Consider the following 18,277-nt stretch of genomic DNA (forward strand, 5'->3'; position numbering starts at 1 on the left):
AGATGGTCATGCAGAATTTCGCTATTCGTCTGCATCACATCGTCGTCAATGAGGGGCAGGCATATCGAACATATCATAACCTAAATCTGAATACCTGTAGTGACGTTTACATGTTGAATAAAGTGTGTACACTCCATAGTTTCTAACTAATTTACCTTTTTTCATACAGTTCAATAATTGTCACCCTGTTCTAGGACGAAAACACGACGCAAGACGAAGAAGTTATGCAAGTTGGTAACAAACTGACATTCACACAGATATCGACAAAAAATGCAAAACTGTAAACTTTGGCGGGCGATGGTTGAATTTGTGACGCTGTAGCGCAGTTTCGCAGAGAAGCTAGAAAGGATAGTAAAGATGGGATATGTCGATACCAGGCCATAAAGTATTTACAGATTTTATTCCATGTGCTATGTTGCATTGTAACTACGCCTCCCCGAGAGGCAAGTGAACAGTATACGCAGATGACAGCATTTGAGAGGGGCCGTGTAGTTGGCCTCAAAGAAGCCGTTTGGAGTAATCGGCGAATCGCTCGACATTTGGATAGGAGCGATGCCAGTATACGACAATGTTGTCAGGAATGGCTGGACAATGGCTGAACACAGGTGAAGAAGGAAGTCATCGAACTAGGGAGACGACACTACGCCAGGACTGAGCAATAGTCAGTGAGGTCACCCAGAACCGCGCTTTCCTTATTACCATCGATCTGTCGTACAACTGAAGCTTTAGTGACCACAAGGACCATTAATTGGTGGCTCACAGAAACGGGATTGAGCTCACGGCTCCCGCTGTACCGACTCCCATTGACATCAGTACACCAACAAGCCAGTTTGTAGCGGTGTCGGCACATTCGGCCTAGAATCTCGTTGACTGGACCAGGATTGTCTTCGAAATGAGACCCCACGGACAGCGAAAAGTATGTCGAAACGCCCCAGATAGTGACTGTCTGGGATGCTGTTTCGATTCATAGCAGGATTCCTTTGCTTGTCATCCGCGGTATCCATTCAAGACAGCAGTACGTTGACGACATTCTACGCCCCGTGTTGTTGTACATCGTGGCAAGCTATCCTGGGCTTACATTTCCGCAAGATAATGCCCGCCCACCGACACACGGCGAGAGTTTCTACTGCTTGTCTTCGTGCTCGCCAAGCCCTGCCATGGCCGTCAATGTCGTCGCGTTTGTCGCCGATTGAGAAACGTAGGAGCCCAATGGGTAGGGCCTCTTATGACGCGAGTCGGCAGCACGTACGTTCCGGGGAACCAAATGTTATGTTCTCGTTGCTAGCTATAAATTAGTGGAAGCTGGCCAGGCGAGTGTAAACAGACAAGCGGAAGAGTAGCTCACACAAGGGCACATTAAAGGAATATGTTGCACTTGGCTGAACAAAGGCTACACTCTTCACAACTTAAGGCACCCGCGACTTGCTATCAGCAGCTCCATGTCACAGGGGTGCGTCTAAGTACACTGAATGTTTGCCTGTAGAGATAACTATCAACAAGACGGTGTAACGTTCGGCACCAACCAGCGTCACGAAGTAATCTTGACTGGAAGCTATCTTGGACTGGAAGATTGGCGGGCAAGTGCACGCCGCTTATAACGCCGTCCTTGCGGTCTTCATTTGTCGGCGGCCTGGAGGTTCTTCGCCGGAGGGATGCTCAAAGCGCTGCTCGAGGTGCCCACAGGATTCTTCTAGGCACCTGCTCCAGCAGCATCGATAGGTTACAATACTACAGGTGCCTCCTACTAGCTCGATATTTTGACGATCTAACACCCCAATGGGACAGAATTCGCCACGAGATTCCTCAGGAGGATATCCAACAACGGTATAGATCAGAGCCAAGCCGAATAACGGCTACCGGTCTGAGCTGGAGGAAAGCATTATTGACTTGATTAATTTGTGAGGCTCTTTCTCTTGAATAAATCATCAATTTAATGTGAAATTGTAATGTTGCGTTTGTCTCTACGTGTACGTCACAACTATCGATTTCCGTCCCATTCGGGTAACTCCTTCGTCGCGCGTCGCCTTTCTTTTTAATTTTTTTAGAGTGTATTTCACAAATTTTGTGTCCATGTTTGCCCAACGCGGTGTACTTCACTCGTCGGACAAGCTGGTACTGGTGACTCACTGATCCTCGACAGGTGACTTCCTGGCGGAGCCGCAGACGACGCCGCGGGCCTCCTCCAGACAGCCTTCCGGCCCGCCAGAGCCGGAGTTCGACGCTGGGCAGGTGACCAACGTGACGGCGCTGCTGGGTGCCACCGCCTACCTACACTGCCGCGTCAGGAACCTGGGCGAGCACGCCGTGAGTTTATGTCTCACCGTCTCTGCTACCCTCTGGTTGCACTTACTTGTTAGATTAAGAAAGAAATGGAGTGTCTTCTTCTCTGAGATAGTGCCCCTGTTGTGTAAATACACTGAAGTGCCAAAGAAACTGGTACACCTGGCTAATATCATGCGGGTCCCCTCGAGTAGGCAGAAGTGCCGCAACACAAAGTGCCATGAACTCGACTAATGTCTGAAGTAGTGCTCGATGGAACTGACACGAGAGTGTTGAGATCTCTTCTGAACAGCACGTATCAAGGCACCCTAGATATACTCAATAATGTTCATGTCTGGGGAGGCTGGTGGCCAGTGGAAGTGTTTAAACTCAGAAGAGTATTCATGCAGCCACACTCTAGCAATTCTGGACTGCAAGTGTGTCGCATTGTACTGCTGGAATTGTACGAGTCCGTCATAATGCACAATGGACATGAATGGATCCATGTGACCAGACAGGAATCTTACACACGTATCACCTGTCAGAGAAGTATCTAGACGTATTAGGGGTGCCATTTCACTCAAACTGCATCAGCCCCACTCCATTACAGAGCCTCCACCAGCTTGAACAGTCCCCAGTTGACATGCAGGGTCCCCGGATTCATGAGGTTGTCTCCATACCCGTACACGGCCATCCGCTCGATACAATTTGATTCGAGTCTCGTCCGACCAGGCAACATGTTTCCAGTCATCAACAGTCCAATGTCGGTGTTGACGAGCCCAGGAGAGCCTCAAATCTTTCTGTCGTCCAGTCGCCAAGGGTATACGAGTGGGCTTTCGGCTCCGACAGTCCATACCGATAATGTTTCGTTGAATCGCACGGTGACACTATTTGATGGCCCACCATTGAAATCTGCAGCAGTTTGCGCAAGTGTTACACTTCCGTCAAGCTGAACAATTCTCTGCAGTCGTTATTGGTCCCTTACTTACAGGATCTCTTTTCCGGCCGTAGCAATGTCAGAGATACCACGTTTTATCGGACTCGTGATATCCAAGTGCACTCGCGAAGTGATCGTGCGGGAAAATTCCCTCTTCATCGCTACCTCGGAGATCCTCTGTCCTATCACTCGTGCGCCGACTATAACACCACGATCAAACTCACTTAAATCTTGATAACCTGCCACTGTATCACCAGTAACCGATTTAACAACAGCGCCAGACGCTTGTCTTATATAGGCGTTGCCTATCGTATTCTGCTTGTTTACGTATCTCTGTATTTGAATGCGCATGCCTATACCACTTTCTTTGGCGCTTCAGTGCCCGTCCAAAGCATATCATGGAGGTGTCACGATAAATCTGAGTTTTCGTATAGCCGCTTTCAGATACACCAAGGGAAGGCAGCTATGTCATTTTTTAAATTGTCAGTAAATACTTAAGTAATATCTAAAGTGTTACTATACTTATTATCGATTTTGGCCCTGGAAACCACCATCTTCACTTCTCAGAAAACACTTACCCTTTTTTTGTCATATCAGTACATCATGCAGTAAATCAATGGTTCCTAACCTGGACCTGAGGTATTTACCCCTTGAGGGGTAAAATGCAATTTTCTGAGGGGTAAAACCTGAACGATTAAATTCTGTATCGGTCACTAAACTACAATTTTGTAAGACTCTAGTACTGATTAAATAAGTTATCAATAATTGCCTTTTCTCAGTAAGCATTAATGCGGTGTAGGTTACAGGTTCCTGACATAGTCCACCCACTGGACACATATGTTGTGCTTTGTCCCGTACATCACTGATGATATAAGTGAGGCGTAGACGTAACAAATGCTAAATGTCTCAAGAAAATGCCTTCAAGGTATAGACAGTACCTACGCTAGTCCAGAAACAGCTGCGATCCTCGCTTCCAAACAACTAAATGAATTAATTGACAGCACAACACAGCAGCAACTACACAAGGCCTATTGTAGTGCAGTACACATTATTATTATTATTATTATTATAACTTTTATTATTGCTCTTAGTATTAGTGGCAGACAAGAAGTATTAACTGCCTGAAGTCTTTCAGTTTCTGCCAGTTTAGAAGTAAGTATAGTGCACACATTTTTAACTTCGTTGATTTTAAATGTGGTTGGGAGCGCAGGCCAAATAAGTGCAGCAATGGAGAGGAGTAATGCAGGGGGAGTACACACACAAACTAAATATCTTTCATCAGTTTCTACTACTGGCCATTACAACTGCTACACCACGAAGATGACGTGCTACAGACGCGGAATTTAACCGACAGGAAGAAGATGCTGTGATACGCAAATGATTAGCTTTCAAGAGGATTCACACAAGGTTGGCGGCAGTGGCGACACCTACAACGTGCTGACATGAGGAAAGTTTCTAACCCATTACTCATACACAAATAGCAGTTGACCGACTTTGCCTGGTGAAACGTTGTTGTGATGCCTCGTGTAAGGAGGAGAAATGCGTACCATCACGTTCCCGACTTTGATAAAGGTCGTATTGTAGCCTGTTGCGATTGCGGTTTATCGTATCACGACATTGCTGCTCGCGTTGGTCGAGATCCAATGACTGTTAGCAGAATATGAAATCGGTTGGTTCAGGAGGGTAATACGGAACGCCGTGCTGGATCCCAGCGGCCTCGTATCACTAGCAGTCGAGATGACAGGCATCTTATCCGCATGGCTGTAACGGATCGTGCAGCCACGTCTCGATCCCTGAGTCAGCAGATGGCGACGTTCGCAAGACAACAACCATATGCACGAACAGTTCGACGACGTTTGCAACAGCATGCACTATCAGCTCGGAGACCATGGCTGCGGTTACCCTTGACGCTGCATCACAGACAGGAGCGCCTGCGATGGTGTACTCGACGACGAACCTGGGTGCACGAATGGCGAAACGTCATTTTTTCGGATGAATCCAGGTTGTGTTTACAGCATCATGATGGTCGCATCCGTGTTTGGCGACATAGCGGTGAACGCACATTGGAAGCGTGTATTCGTCATCGCCATACTGGCGTATCACCCGGCGTGAAGTTATGGGGTGCCAATGGTTACACGTCTCGGTCACTTCTTGTTCACGTTACGTTTAAGATGTGTTACGACCCGTGGCTCTACCCTTCATTCGATCCCCGCGAAACCCTACATTTCAGCAGGATAACGCACGATCACATGTTGCAGGTCCTGTGCGGGCCATTCTGGATACAGAAAATGTTCGACTGCTGCCCTGGCCAGCACATTCTCCAGATCTGTCACCAATTGAAATTGTCTGGTCAATGGTGGCCGAGCAACTGGTTCGTCACTATTCGCCAGATACTACTCTTGATAAACTGTGGTATCGTGTTGAAGCTGCATGGGCAGCTGTACGTGTACACGCCATCCTAGCTCTGTTTGACTCTATGCCCAGGCCTATCAAGGCCGTTATTACAGCGAGAGCTGGTTGTCCTGGGTACTGATTACTCAGGCTCTATGCACCCAAATTGCGTGAAAATGTAATCACATGTCAGTTCTAGTATAATATATTTGTCCAATGAATACCCGTTTATCATCTACATTTCTTCTTGGTGTAGCAATTTTAATGGCCAGTAGTGTAAAAAGAAAAGTGTTCCAAGAAAAGACTTTTGTTCTACAGTTAGGTGCTAAAGTTTTTATAATGTGGAAGGGGGGGAGGGTAACAGATGGTGGGAGGGGGGGGGGCAGGTAATGACTGATTCCATTCTAACTGTAATAGGTCTTAAAACTGCTCATACAGTAATCCAAGTAAACTAAATTAGTTCCATTTTCCATGCGTATCTTGTAATAAATAAAGTGCTAAACAGAATAAAAGGAAAATATATGAATTAATTACTGTAATACATAATTTTCATAGATACTTCACTAAAATCCATCGGCCGTACGAAATGCATGTAGTACTAAGGGAAGGTGACGATTACTGACTAATTAGCAAACCTGTATTGTATCAGAGCGAAGGGATATATTTAACTTTACGGTTGCTTGTGACAGATAGTCTCGATATAAAAGGAGTTTCGAGTACCACTTTGTTTTAGCTTTGTTTTAGGAATTCATCATCGCGGACAGCCATTTGATTTTATCCTCCATCGAGATGTACTTTTCCGGTTACCAGGCTATCCGCGTAATTATCTGATTTATTATACCAGTCTAGCATGTTTCTATAAATTTGTTTCGTGGCAAATATGCGTGTTTTACGTCTTGAAACGAGCCGCCAGCGTTAAAGTGTTTGTGGGTTTGCGTTGTGTCGTGATTTCCACTGGTGTGTGTGCAATGCTCTCCATTTCCCTCATGTGGAAAAGCGTCCATCATGCACTGTTTACCACTCGTGTAGCATTATTAATACTAGTTATACACTGGATAAAAGTTTTCTTTGACGAAAGTAGAGGAAAAGAATTAATTGCACACTGAAACCCATTACAACATAAATAATCATTACATATTACTTTTATAAGTTTTACCAATAAATATTGCATAATATTACACCAGTGTTGCCTAGCGGTTCTAGGCACTACAGTCTGGAACCGCGCGACAGCTACGGTCGCAGGTTCGAATCCTGCCTTGGGCATGGATGTGTGTGATGTCCTTAGGTTAGTTAGGTTTAAGTAGTTCTAAGTTCTAGGGGACTGATGACCTCAGAAGTTAAATCCCATAGTGCTCAGAGCCATTTGAACCATTTGAACACCAGTGTTGTGTACTCTTTATTCGCAATGTTACATAACATCCTCTTAAGAAATGACGGAGCAGACAATTACTACAACTTATGTGTTTGGCCAGACGATAAAATAATGTAACTATCCTGGCTGTAGTGTAGTTCTGTCAACGCAATTATACGGAAGTGAAACATGTGTGGTATACAGAAAGAAGCGTATTCAGAGAACGGAGATTCATCTAAGAAATGCCAACGGACTTAAAGGTACAGAAAGAATCACAAATGTTGATATCAGAAATGAAATAGACTCATGGTTGAAGAAAATAACAGAATCTGGAATGAATATCTGCAGACAATGCATCTTAAAAGAATACCTGCAAGAACATAGGAATACAAATGAACAGGAAGAAGAGTCACTGTGAATGGTGGGAACTGTAACAGGTGACACAATGTCAACATTGAAAGCTAAGAAGATGGTTATGATTAACAGGTACAAGAAAACGTAAGCGGTGCGAGTGTTAGAAATTGCAGAGATTTAGTTGCTTTTCAACAATCTAATTTCACGATAGGACGCTTTCTGATGGAAATAGTTACGTTTTATGACTTCTGAACTTATAATCAGTCACCCACGTGGCAGCTACTCTGCTTGGAATACACAAATAAAACTTCTCTACTGACGACACACTTCACGTATACAGGCCATGCTAATATTTCTACACGAAAGATTTGAGAATGGAGTATTCTGTGTTTTACAACCGGTGTAACTCATGCCCCAGAGAGAATAATTGCACGGGAACGATCTCAAATGCCCCCTTCATTTAGGCTCCACAAGACTACCCATGTTTATGTCTGGTTAAGCTAAATTTATTGCAGAATCTGCAGGATAACATTACTGTACAATCTTCTTCTACTGTCTTCTTCTGTTTTATTGTCTGTAAGAGTTTAGTGCTTAGAAATGGATGTCACAAATGGAACGTAAGGACCGTCTGGTCAAGGCGAATGTAGACCCCTTCTGCTGGACATTTAGTTCTTCCTATCATCTTATGTCATAGATGGGCGCTTAATGGCATTAGGAAAGTGGCTAAGAACGGATATCGAACAAGACTTTCTTCTTGCTCCATAACTATGCAGTCTGGTTGTAGAAAATACAATAACTGCAATGAAAACTGACACAAAAAAGGAAAACTGTTATATTTGTTACTGATATTGCACTATTAGACTTAGAAGAGGACGTGAAATAAGTGTTACGCCTATTGATGGATGCTGTATACTACCACAAGAAAATTCTAATAAACACACATGCTGATAGAAAAAATTACCAAGCACATGAGAGTCAACACTAGAAAAGAGAACTCACTACAGATAAAAAGGCGAAAGAATTCTGCTGTTAATGTTAAATGAGAAAAGAAGCCTCACGGATATTAAAAGGAGAAATGTCCACCGAAATAAGAAATCATAGGAAAATGAGACAGGTCACTCATAACGATGGTTTTAAGGAGTGGCAGTGAATTGTGGGGGCCTGGAAACCTGGGAAGGGACAAATTACAGCGAGTAAGAAGCAGGTGTGGAAGGGAGACAGAGAGACACCTCGAAAGATAGAAAAATCAATATGGCAGTGTTACAGGAAAACGATAAAAACAGAAAACCGATTAATACGATACAAGAAGGAAAGGTCATCTTATTTGACCAGAAGAACTTCATAGCGATCCAAGGAAATTTTGACCTAATGTAATGTCAGTAAAAACTGGAAATTTGTAGTAATTTCCTGTGGGAGCAAACTGCTGAGATCATTCGTCCTAGAGTCGTACCTCCGATGGGGACAGCCGCGCAAACCGTGACATGGTGCCTGAGACTGCGCAGCTACCCCGCGCGGCTGTAATGTCAGTAACCACGCAAGCATCCGTACTAGAAGCGAAACTGATGATGATAGTGAAAAATCAGAAATAGGGAATTCGTTCTTCCAGAGCTGTTTCGCCGTTGACTGTCCTGATCCGGTTCCTCTTTCCAAACGACGTACGAAAGCCAAAGTAATGTACACTGAGATAAGCCACATCGGAATGGAAAATGAAGTAAAGTTGCTGAACACCAGAAAGATAGCTGGTCCGGATGAAATACCTGAGAGGTTCTACAGAGATTATGCGAATGAACTTGAGCTCCTTCTACCCGTAGTCTACCGTAAGCCGCTGGAGCAGCGAAGGATACATACCGATCTGAAAAAAGGTCCCTCTCATTTTTAAGAAGGGTTGGCTGACAGGGCAACATAAGTATACTTCGAAAATGTGAAGTGTCTGTTGCATGATTAAAACATATGTTTTCGTCACAACACAAACAAAAGACAGACAAACACAGCAACAGTTGGAAACACACTACACACCGGAAACACACGTATGTTGATCACAAAATGGAAAGGGCAAGTGATATATGCAATGTGACAAATGTGGGTGAAAGAATGCCAGAAATCGGCCAGCTGGAGTATGAAACTAACGAATACATCTCCATTACCAAACACATGAGTTACCAGCGCTGGAAATCGTAAGTAACACCAAATGATAAGTTCACATTACGAACTTTGTGCTACAAAAGTTGATTATAACCTAAAAAACAAGATAAAGATTCGACAACATGCAATATAGCAGCATATTATATCTACGACATAATACGTTTATTGTATGTATAAAAGGAAACATGTATTACAGGCCACTGATAATGCTTCCCAAATAAAAAGTGCGAACTCCGTATGGCAATAAACAAACTGTCTTCTGTCTTCTATTAGTTGCATAGACGGTACATACCTTCACGTCATACATTTTCCTTACACTAGACACACATGATCATCATCTCCGAAGTGGTCGTCTACTGAACACAGTATATAATGCTGTAAAGTGTGTTCATATCCGTTCAAATTTAGCTTTTTTCTCTAACGACGAAAAACACCGTCATAGCGAAAACCACCTATTCTGTACTTCACTGTTGGCGCAATACGTGATGGCAGGTAATGTTCTACAGGCATTCATGAAACGTAAACGCTTCCATTGCTTCACCAGTCTTCGACTTGAGCAGCCTTTGATGGGTTGAAATGTGCCCGATTTGTTACTTAGGTGACATGCAGTGACCCGTCCGTTTTAGAAATCACTGAGCTATCCTGAACGACCAGTTATGGTGTTACTGCTTCTCCACTGACAACTCTACACCACCAGGCCTCCTATAATACTGACGGTTCCACCTCCCGTGACACCTAGTGGACAATTCCACATTGTAGAATGATGTCCGGATGCCAGCAGTGAGATAGTGTAACGCTCGAAAAAAGTTACCCAACTCATTTTACCACGGTCTGTATTTTTTGGCAGTTAAGTGCAAACGTATTACCTTTATTCCTGAAACCTCGTTTGTCACTGCGACTTTCGTTTTGATATCATCCGTCTGGCTCTTATTGCCACAAGTCAGTTACTACCCAAATAACAGAAATCTTTTCCTGGTTCAGTCGCGAGGTTCTGTTTCTATATCGCTTCTGATATGCTTGTTATTCTTTTGTTGTTGACATATGTTGTCTTTTTTCTGTATCTTTTTTGTGGTACGGTACAGAACCCACCAAAATTTGTGAGAAGCCGTTTCCGGTGGAGTGCTATTCCCGCAAGGTATGCAGGAGATTTCTGTGGAGTTTGGGAGATAAGAGATGCGATACTTGTGGAACTGAAGCTGTGAGAATTGGTCTTGAGACATGTTTGGTTAGCTCAATCGGTAAAGCGTTCGCCTGTGATGAGTCAACATCCCTAATTCGAATCCCGGTCTAGCAAACGGTTTCAATGTGCCAGAAAGGGTCAAATCAGCACACATTCCGTTGCCGACAAAAAATTCATTCTGGAAGCCACTTAATAGTTCTCAGCTGTAAACAGAAGATGAAGGACGACTTTTACGTTCTGTGGCAACGTCCCGCCCCCCTTGCCCTCCCCCCTCCCAAGCTCAGGGGTTGTAATATATCAGAACTATCTAGACATATGGGTTGGAAGAGAGGGGTGACTCATGTCAAAGCGCGCAGAGAAACACCGGCAAGTGTGTCATTACCTTTATTGCGGGGAAGGTACACTGTGGGCCTGTCGCTGATGCTGGTGATGCCACAGCGCGGGGTGCGTGAGTGGGTCAGCGCCAATCCCAATGCCGGAATCTGCTGTGTCATTGTGCGGCCGCCATGCCTTAAGTACGTAGCGATCCTACTCACAGCATGACTGACTGAAGGCCGCTCATGTTGGCTGTGCCGGTAGCCTGGGACACGGCTGACAGGTCCCTCACTTGCAACTCGTGGACCCACGTAGAGCGCCGAAGGTAAACAGTCGACCACTATCGTTGTAGTTAGCCGCAGATCCGACGGTGACCACAGGTAGCTCTGCACCTGGGAGGCCGCTACTTCGAGCCCTGCCCCTCCCCCCCCCCCTTTCCCTTGCAGTCCACTCAGAGAGAGGAAGCTAGCAGCCTTTCCGCGCCTCGACTCGGTGCAGCTCCAAGGTACGGCCCGCCCTGTCACAGCTATGGCGCGTCCGTGGTGTTGGTAGCAGTTTCAGGGGCTGATGGGGCGCCAATATCCGTCACCAGAAGGTCATCGTGGTTGGCCTGCAACTTAGATAATGGTTTCTCTCCGGATTTAGACGCAGACAGAATGGCGATACGACTGCCCTATGTGAGACTCCGGGCTCCCAAATTAATACATCCCTGACATAGGTCCTCTGGAGGGCAAAAGTGGAGTGCTCTTTAATAAATCTTCAGATTTCCTTAGCCTGCTTCAGCCCCTACACACAGGGCACTAGGCGCTGTTGTAACTGCATCGTATCGGTTATTCACAGCACGTCAGTGCCTTGTATGGCCCTCAATGCTTCACCCTTGTTTATAGTGCCCGCCAGGCCATGCCTTCCCTTTTGCGAGCATGGTGTAAACCTGCCCCAGAAACATTTGCTAAACTAAACACTGCCTGCGCCTGCCATCCGATGCGACAATCGGTCCCTTAACTACTGCCGTCCACCCATGCCTGTGCAAAATTTATAAGAATTCCCCAAATCCACGTGTATACATTCTAGTGGCGCATCATGCCTCCTTCCTTCCGAGAGGATATGTCATGAATCTTTAACATCATGCTTCCACTCAGCTACCTTAACTAATAATTCACATATAGAGGACAATCTCCCGGGTATAACATGCAGCACTTCCGCTCACACTTTGGTATTACAATGTACTCTTTATCATGCCCTTAAATACTAATTAAGACCTTAAAACTAATTGCTTCCCCGACCAGTGTTAGTCAAACATTCTACTGGTTATTTGTGTGTTGACATGCCCACAGACTGTCCTTTCTTGCACCTTACTCAGGAATATAGTAAGCAGAAACCTGCTAGAAACACGACACAACTAGTGGCTTATACGCTCACCACTAATACTCTGTCCTCCTGTTCTTCCAAGAAATGGTTTACAGGCTGCAACATTTGCTCTATCGAAATTTCCCCATGCTGGGACTAGGTTAACCTGTCCAAAGAGTGCAAAAGCTCTGGGTTGAGTGTATCATGTAAATAAGTTAAATTTTAAACCGGTAATACTCTCAGAGATCCTTCCGGCCAATACGACGTATTCAGCGACAAAGTCATAACAGTTGAGCCTGTAAGCGTAGCCTGAAGACAGAAATCCGTAGCTACTATTTCACAACTCGTGCCATTAATGATTATTCCGCTTTCTTGAAGATCAAGTTTTTTCAACCCTACCGGTCTGCCTCCATCGTAGCAGTTCAACCTGTTTCAGGCGTGAATATGGAGGCATAACCAATGTGTACCCATTCTTTGGAAGTACGATTGGGTTGGTAGAAGCTCCTTCCGACTACTCGTCCAATTTACCTCCTCCAGCAAGAAACTGCATATCAGTTCGTACTTGGTCATCCGGACAGATCACAACCTTCCCTTGTACGCACCAATCCAACTCTATCCGTCACATTACCACGTGGGCCTGCCCGTCGTTTGAGACTAGGTGTTCTCACCTGCACCCACTTTCCCAACATCCCACATTTCACTGGATATGGGTGAATGCTGTAGCAGTGGAACTCTGAGTTTCTCCCCAACAGGTACACGGGCTGGTATATGCACCCTAGCTATGTTTGTTTCCACTTACACCCTAGCTACATAGAAGAACAGTGGCAGATTTTCATGCGACACTTTGGCTACATGCTGTAACTCCATGAGGAACTGCATCTCTACTTGCCGCAATCTCATCATGAATTTCCCCATTGTACCAATACGGGACTAGGTTGCCCGTTCATCGCATGAAAGAGTACTTGCTGTAATATCGCCACTTCACTCCTAGCAACCCCAATTAGGTCCGAAAGCCAACTCAACAACCTAGCTACATTAATTTCGGTCTCCAAAACCCTCAATTGCTCCTGTATTTTCTCCAAATCGCTATTCAACACTTCCCTCGTTTCGCTGGCACACCGGATTAGCACTGCTGAAATTCCCGTTCTAGCCTTGTGTTATTCAACATCCCGTGTTCGACGTTCGACAACCGCACTGTGTGCTACTCTATAGCATCCTTCCTAGAACTTACCATTTGCTGAATCTCAACAACTGTACTATTTAATTCTCCACTTCCTCTTTGTCTGCTGTCGCGAATATTGTCTTTAATGATTTTCCTCCAGGATTTATCTAGACTCTCTTCCGCAGACTCCTAGCCTGAGGAACCAGATGTACCAACTACATCAACTCTGCCCTTAATTTATTATAGATGAACTGCAACTCCTGGTACTCTTCTTTTATCTCGCTAAATAAATTATTCCCCTATGCATTATATCACTCCGAAAGGTATCCTCCAACCTACAAACCTCACTGCTAATCTCCGCAGTTGTTTTTACGTCCATTTAGGACTAGTAAGAAACATGTCCGGTTGCCTAGAGAACATCATACCCGATTCTAGACGCTGAATAACCGTTACCTGCCTTGCCTCTCCCTTGCAAACGTTCCGTAACAGCAGCACTGTCCTCGTTCCCCAGGATGTTCTTACGTATTCACCACCAGGTAGAACAAAATTACTCTGCCATACTCTTTCTCGTTCCGAAAACACACAATCCATATCAGTAATATTGACATGAAAAACAATCATCCCCACAAAGAAACAACAAATACCTCTTTAGTCCGGAACCACGGGGCTGTTACGGCCGCAGGTTCGAATCCTGCCTCGGATATGGATGTGTGTGATGTCCTTAGGTTAATCAGGTTTAAGTAGTTCTAAGTCTAGGGGACTTATGACCTCAGATGTCATGTCCCATAGTGCTTAGAGCCATTTGAACCATTTGATATACTAAACCCAAAAAACCCAATATTACAATTATACAACTTACTTGCGTGACCTTAACATATACGGCACATCTCGCCCCTTACGTTGCTCCCCAATTCCAGATCACTTCTTTTTACCCTTTGTAACTTTCCCCTCCTGGTTGGTTGCCGATAACTGTGGCACCCCCTCTACCACCCCTTTAAACGGTTTTATTTGACTGACGTGTATAACAGAGGTTTTTGTGGGGAACTGCGTCTTCACGATGACTGGTGGGATCTTTCCACGACCTGGTGTTTTGTTAAAAATTTCTTCGTTTTCCGTTTGACATATAATGACTAGTAACCACTACGCACAACCCTACGCGGTATTGCGACATTTTCCCCAGGCGTCTGTTCGGTTGTTCCTGTCGCTCTAGCGCCTTCGTGTTTGCCTTTTATACATTCCTCCAGACTTGCATAATTCTTTATACATTCCTCCAGACTTGCATAATTCTTGTGGGAGACTTTCTCACTGACTCACCTTCCAATCCTGATTTAGGAACCAAAACGTAAAAGGGAGATGGCATTTTCCTCCCGTACACCACCTCGAATGACGATAAGCCGATTGCTGTATGAACCTTCGTACTATAGGCACACTACATAAGGAAAACATTGGACCAGTCGTCGTGCCTGGAACCTAGGTAATAGCTCAACATCTTTGTAGCTGTCTTGTGCACGCGTTTGGTTCTCCCATTAGTCTGAGAATGAAGCAGACTCGTCCGTAACTTCCATACACGCAAGATGCGGCATTGTTGTTTCATTAAATTCGGGACAAAATTCGTACTATGGTCTGTAATTATAGTCTCGGGCACCCCAAAATTTAATATCCACTTGTCTACTAACACCTGCGCTACAATATTAGCCCGTTGATGCGGCATCTGTACCACTGCCATAAATCGAGGAAAATGATCAATAGTCTTGAGAGCGTACGTATCTCCTGGAAGTGTTTTATTATATGGTTTGAGGACATCCAAACCTAACACAGAAAATGAACTGGACGCCTCTGGTAACCTTTGCAACGGCACCTTGTGATGCGTAATGTCGGCAATCTACGCGCATTGCACACAGCCCATAACATACTGCTCCACGTCACGCTTCCTATTCCTGCACCAAAACTGCTCCGCTACACGTCTGTCCATTGCACGTCACCCACCATGTCCTGACATCATATGGCCATGAGCTTGTTGCAATAGTTCCTTCTGAAAACCCTGTAGAAGCACCACATGTGGTCCAGACCTGTTCATTCTACACATCAAACCTTCGAGCATAACGAAATGTGACTGTGGCTTAAATGTCTAGCAGTCCTTATCCCTTTCCTGTGTGCCCACTGCCCCTCTTCAATGCCCTTCCCTAGCATACGTAACATTGCTTCCCTGGGGGTTAACGAATATGCATTTGCTTGTGATTTCCCTGGCTTATGGATTACCTCATACTCAAATACACTAAGCTTATGTGACTTCGTCAATCTACCAGTTGGATCTTTCAAATCAAGGAACCATTTCAATGAGGCGTGATCTATCACGACATTCAACTGCCTTCCATACAGGTAACACTGAAAATACATAATACTATACATGACCGCCAACATCTCTTGCCCCGTTGTTGAACAGACACACTCTGCCTTATTTAACTACCTTGAAGTGTAAGCTACCGGATGTTTCTGAACATCTGTCCCAAAGCACAACTGACTGCCTCATCTGAAGCATCACATAGAAGGATAAATCTTTCTCGAAAGCTGCAAAAACAAATACTCGATAAAAAACTAATATTTCTTTCAATTTTCAAATGCATCGTGACATTCCTGCGACCAATAGAATTTCATCCCCTTATTCCGTAGCTGTTCAACGGTGCGGCTATTTTTGCAAAGTTCTTGATCAACTGTCTGTAATAATTGCAGAGGCCGATAAACGACTGTACCTACTTAGTTTTTTGTGGTATCGGATTATTTATAACTGCGTCTGTAAGATGAGGATATCTCTGTACACCATACTCACTAATCACGTGCCGCAGATACTACACCTCGTTTTCGCAAAATGTCACTTGTCCACACCCAAAAACAAACGTGCTCATCGAAGTATACCAAAGACATCCTCCAAACGTCTCACACGCTCTGGTAAATATTCTGAATACACAATTATGTCATAGACATTGACCAAATAGCTTTTTGGCTGTAATTCTCTCAGTCCATTTAACAACCGCTGAAAAGTTGGCGTGCATTCTTTAGTCCAAATGGCATGCATCTGTAATGAAAAGTCCTGCTGGGATGGTAAATGCTGTTTTTGGACTATCTTCAGGTGCCACCTCCAATTGACGGTGTCCGCTTCTGAGGTTGTAAAGAACCGACACTAAACAACATTATCGAAAGTTATTGTGATATAAGGGATTGGATTAAATGCACAAAATAGTTCGCTCATTTACATATCTGTAGACACAGTAAAATCTGTATTTCTTTGTGTCATCCGCCGATTTATTCGACACGACGACCATATTTGTGCTCCAGGGAATATAACTCTATTCTATGATCCCACCACATAGTTGTTGTTCAATAAATTCTTCTACCAATGGTTGCAGCTGTTTTGCTTTATGGTATGCTCCCTATAAATTGGTATGCAATCCCCTGTCGGTATGCGATGTTGCGTCAGTGGGGTTGCCAGTAAACCTCCAAACAAAATAGATCACTCCACAGTCATTCGATCACTCTCCTTCAAATGACCTATCCCTCGTAACACTACCGTATCGAAGGTTTGCTTGTGGCTTTCCTTTAGGCTCGACCTTCCATCATCTTCCAAGACTTCCAGGTTAGCTATTTTGCACAGTTTGACAGGGTCACCTCCCCACTAACCAGAATCATGTATTCCCCGTTAATGCCACTCGCATGCGACAAACTCTTGTGGACGAAACAATGCAAGCTATCAAACCCTTCATTCCTTAAGAGAGGTTCAACCACAAATGTTTACCTCAGCAAACCCACACCATCTTTCCCGACCTACTGGTATTTTACATGGCTGCGATCAGCTAAAAACATATGCACTTTTGTTGCTTTCACCCTAAGGTAGGTGAACCATGCGACATTGATTCAGTTGCAACTGTTTCCCCCCGTCGAAACAGAGTCCCACTGACTTGCAAAAGATCAATCTTAACGAGATATTTGTCGGGAAAGTCTAGCCCAAGAGTCACTGAATAACCTTTGCCTACGTGTGGCAACATTCCATGTGTTCACTGAATTTAGTTTTCCCGACTGAAAACTCCAGTACACCCAATGACTCCACTCTGTCATCGCTAACCCAACGTAACCTACACTTGGTTCCCCAGTCTCCTCTTTCATACGCGGCCAGGCTGATAATGGACACATTTGCACCAGTGTCCTCCAAAAATCTCTGTCTCCTGCCACCCGCTAAGCCCATTAAGTTACGTTACGTCTGTGCAGTTACTTGTGCTGTGTTACTTTCTACCGGGATTGCCTTCCGATGGTTGAAGCAATGCCGTTTCCGTTTAACGGTTGCTTCCCTTGCCAGAACTTTCCACCCTTCCTAACTCTACACTGAAATGCATAGCATTCTGCTTGCTTACACTGCCTCTTTATGTACACCTCCCGACTACATCTATAACACTTGACTTCAGAAGCGAACACACGATGGTCCGCTCTTTGCTTCGTGGCAATATTGACCTCCTCCATAAACGTTGTGCTTCTAAGAGCTGACTCTAATCCTTCGGGTCTTCAATCCGTACTCTCCGTGACATTTCAGCGGGTATACACGCAAAAGAAACATCCAACCTCTCTAATTTCTGCTTCCTGTAACGGTACCCTATTAGCTTCTACGTCCTGCGTCTGTACATAACGTGTTTGCATTTGACTTATGGACTCCATAAGCTGTTCTGCGTCTCGTGCCGCTATCACAGTTCAGTGACACACTCCTGGACATGCTTTACTCAATGTCTGCAGGTGGACAACATATGCTTTGGCATCCTCTACGAAACACATTGGCGGCCGAAGACTTCCGGCATA

The 18,277-nt window shown here is 44.7% G+C and overlaps 1 protein-coding gene across 1 annotated transcript in view; it reads left to right on the forward strand.

Annotated features, from left to right (window-relative positions):
• Window positions 1-18,277, forward strand: part of LOC126484730 (hemicentin-1-like) — a 191,250-nt gene that overhangs the window by 117,752 nt on the left and 55,221 nt on the right. Inside the window, exon 4 of the mRNA XM_050108325.1 lies at window positions 2,141-2,304. Coding sequence (XP_049964282.1) covers window positions 2,141-2,304 — 164 coding nt within the window. The remainder of the gene's footprint in view (window positions 1-2,140; window positions 2,305-18,277) is intronic.

Source organism: Schistocerca serialis, chromosome 6, assembly GCF_023864345.2.
Source record: "Schistocerca serialis cubense isolate TAMUIC-IGC-003099 chromosome 6, iqSchSeri2.2, whole genome shotgun sequence".
Lineage (NCBI taxonomy): Eukaryota > Metazoa > Arthropoda > Insecta > Orthoptera > Acrididae > Schistocerca > Schistocerca serialis.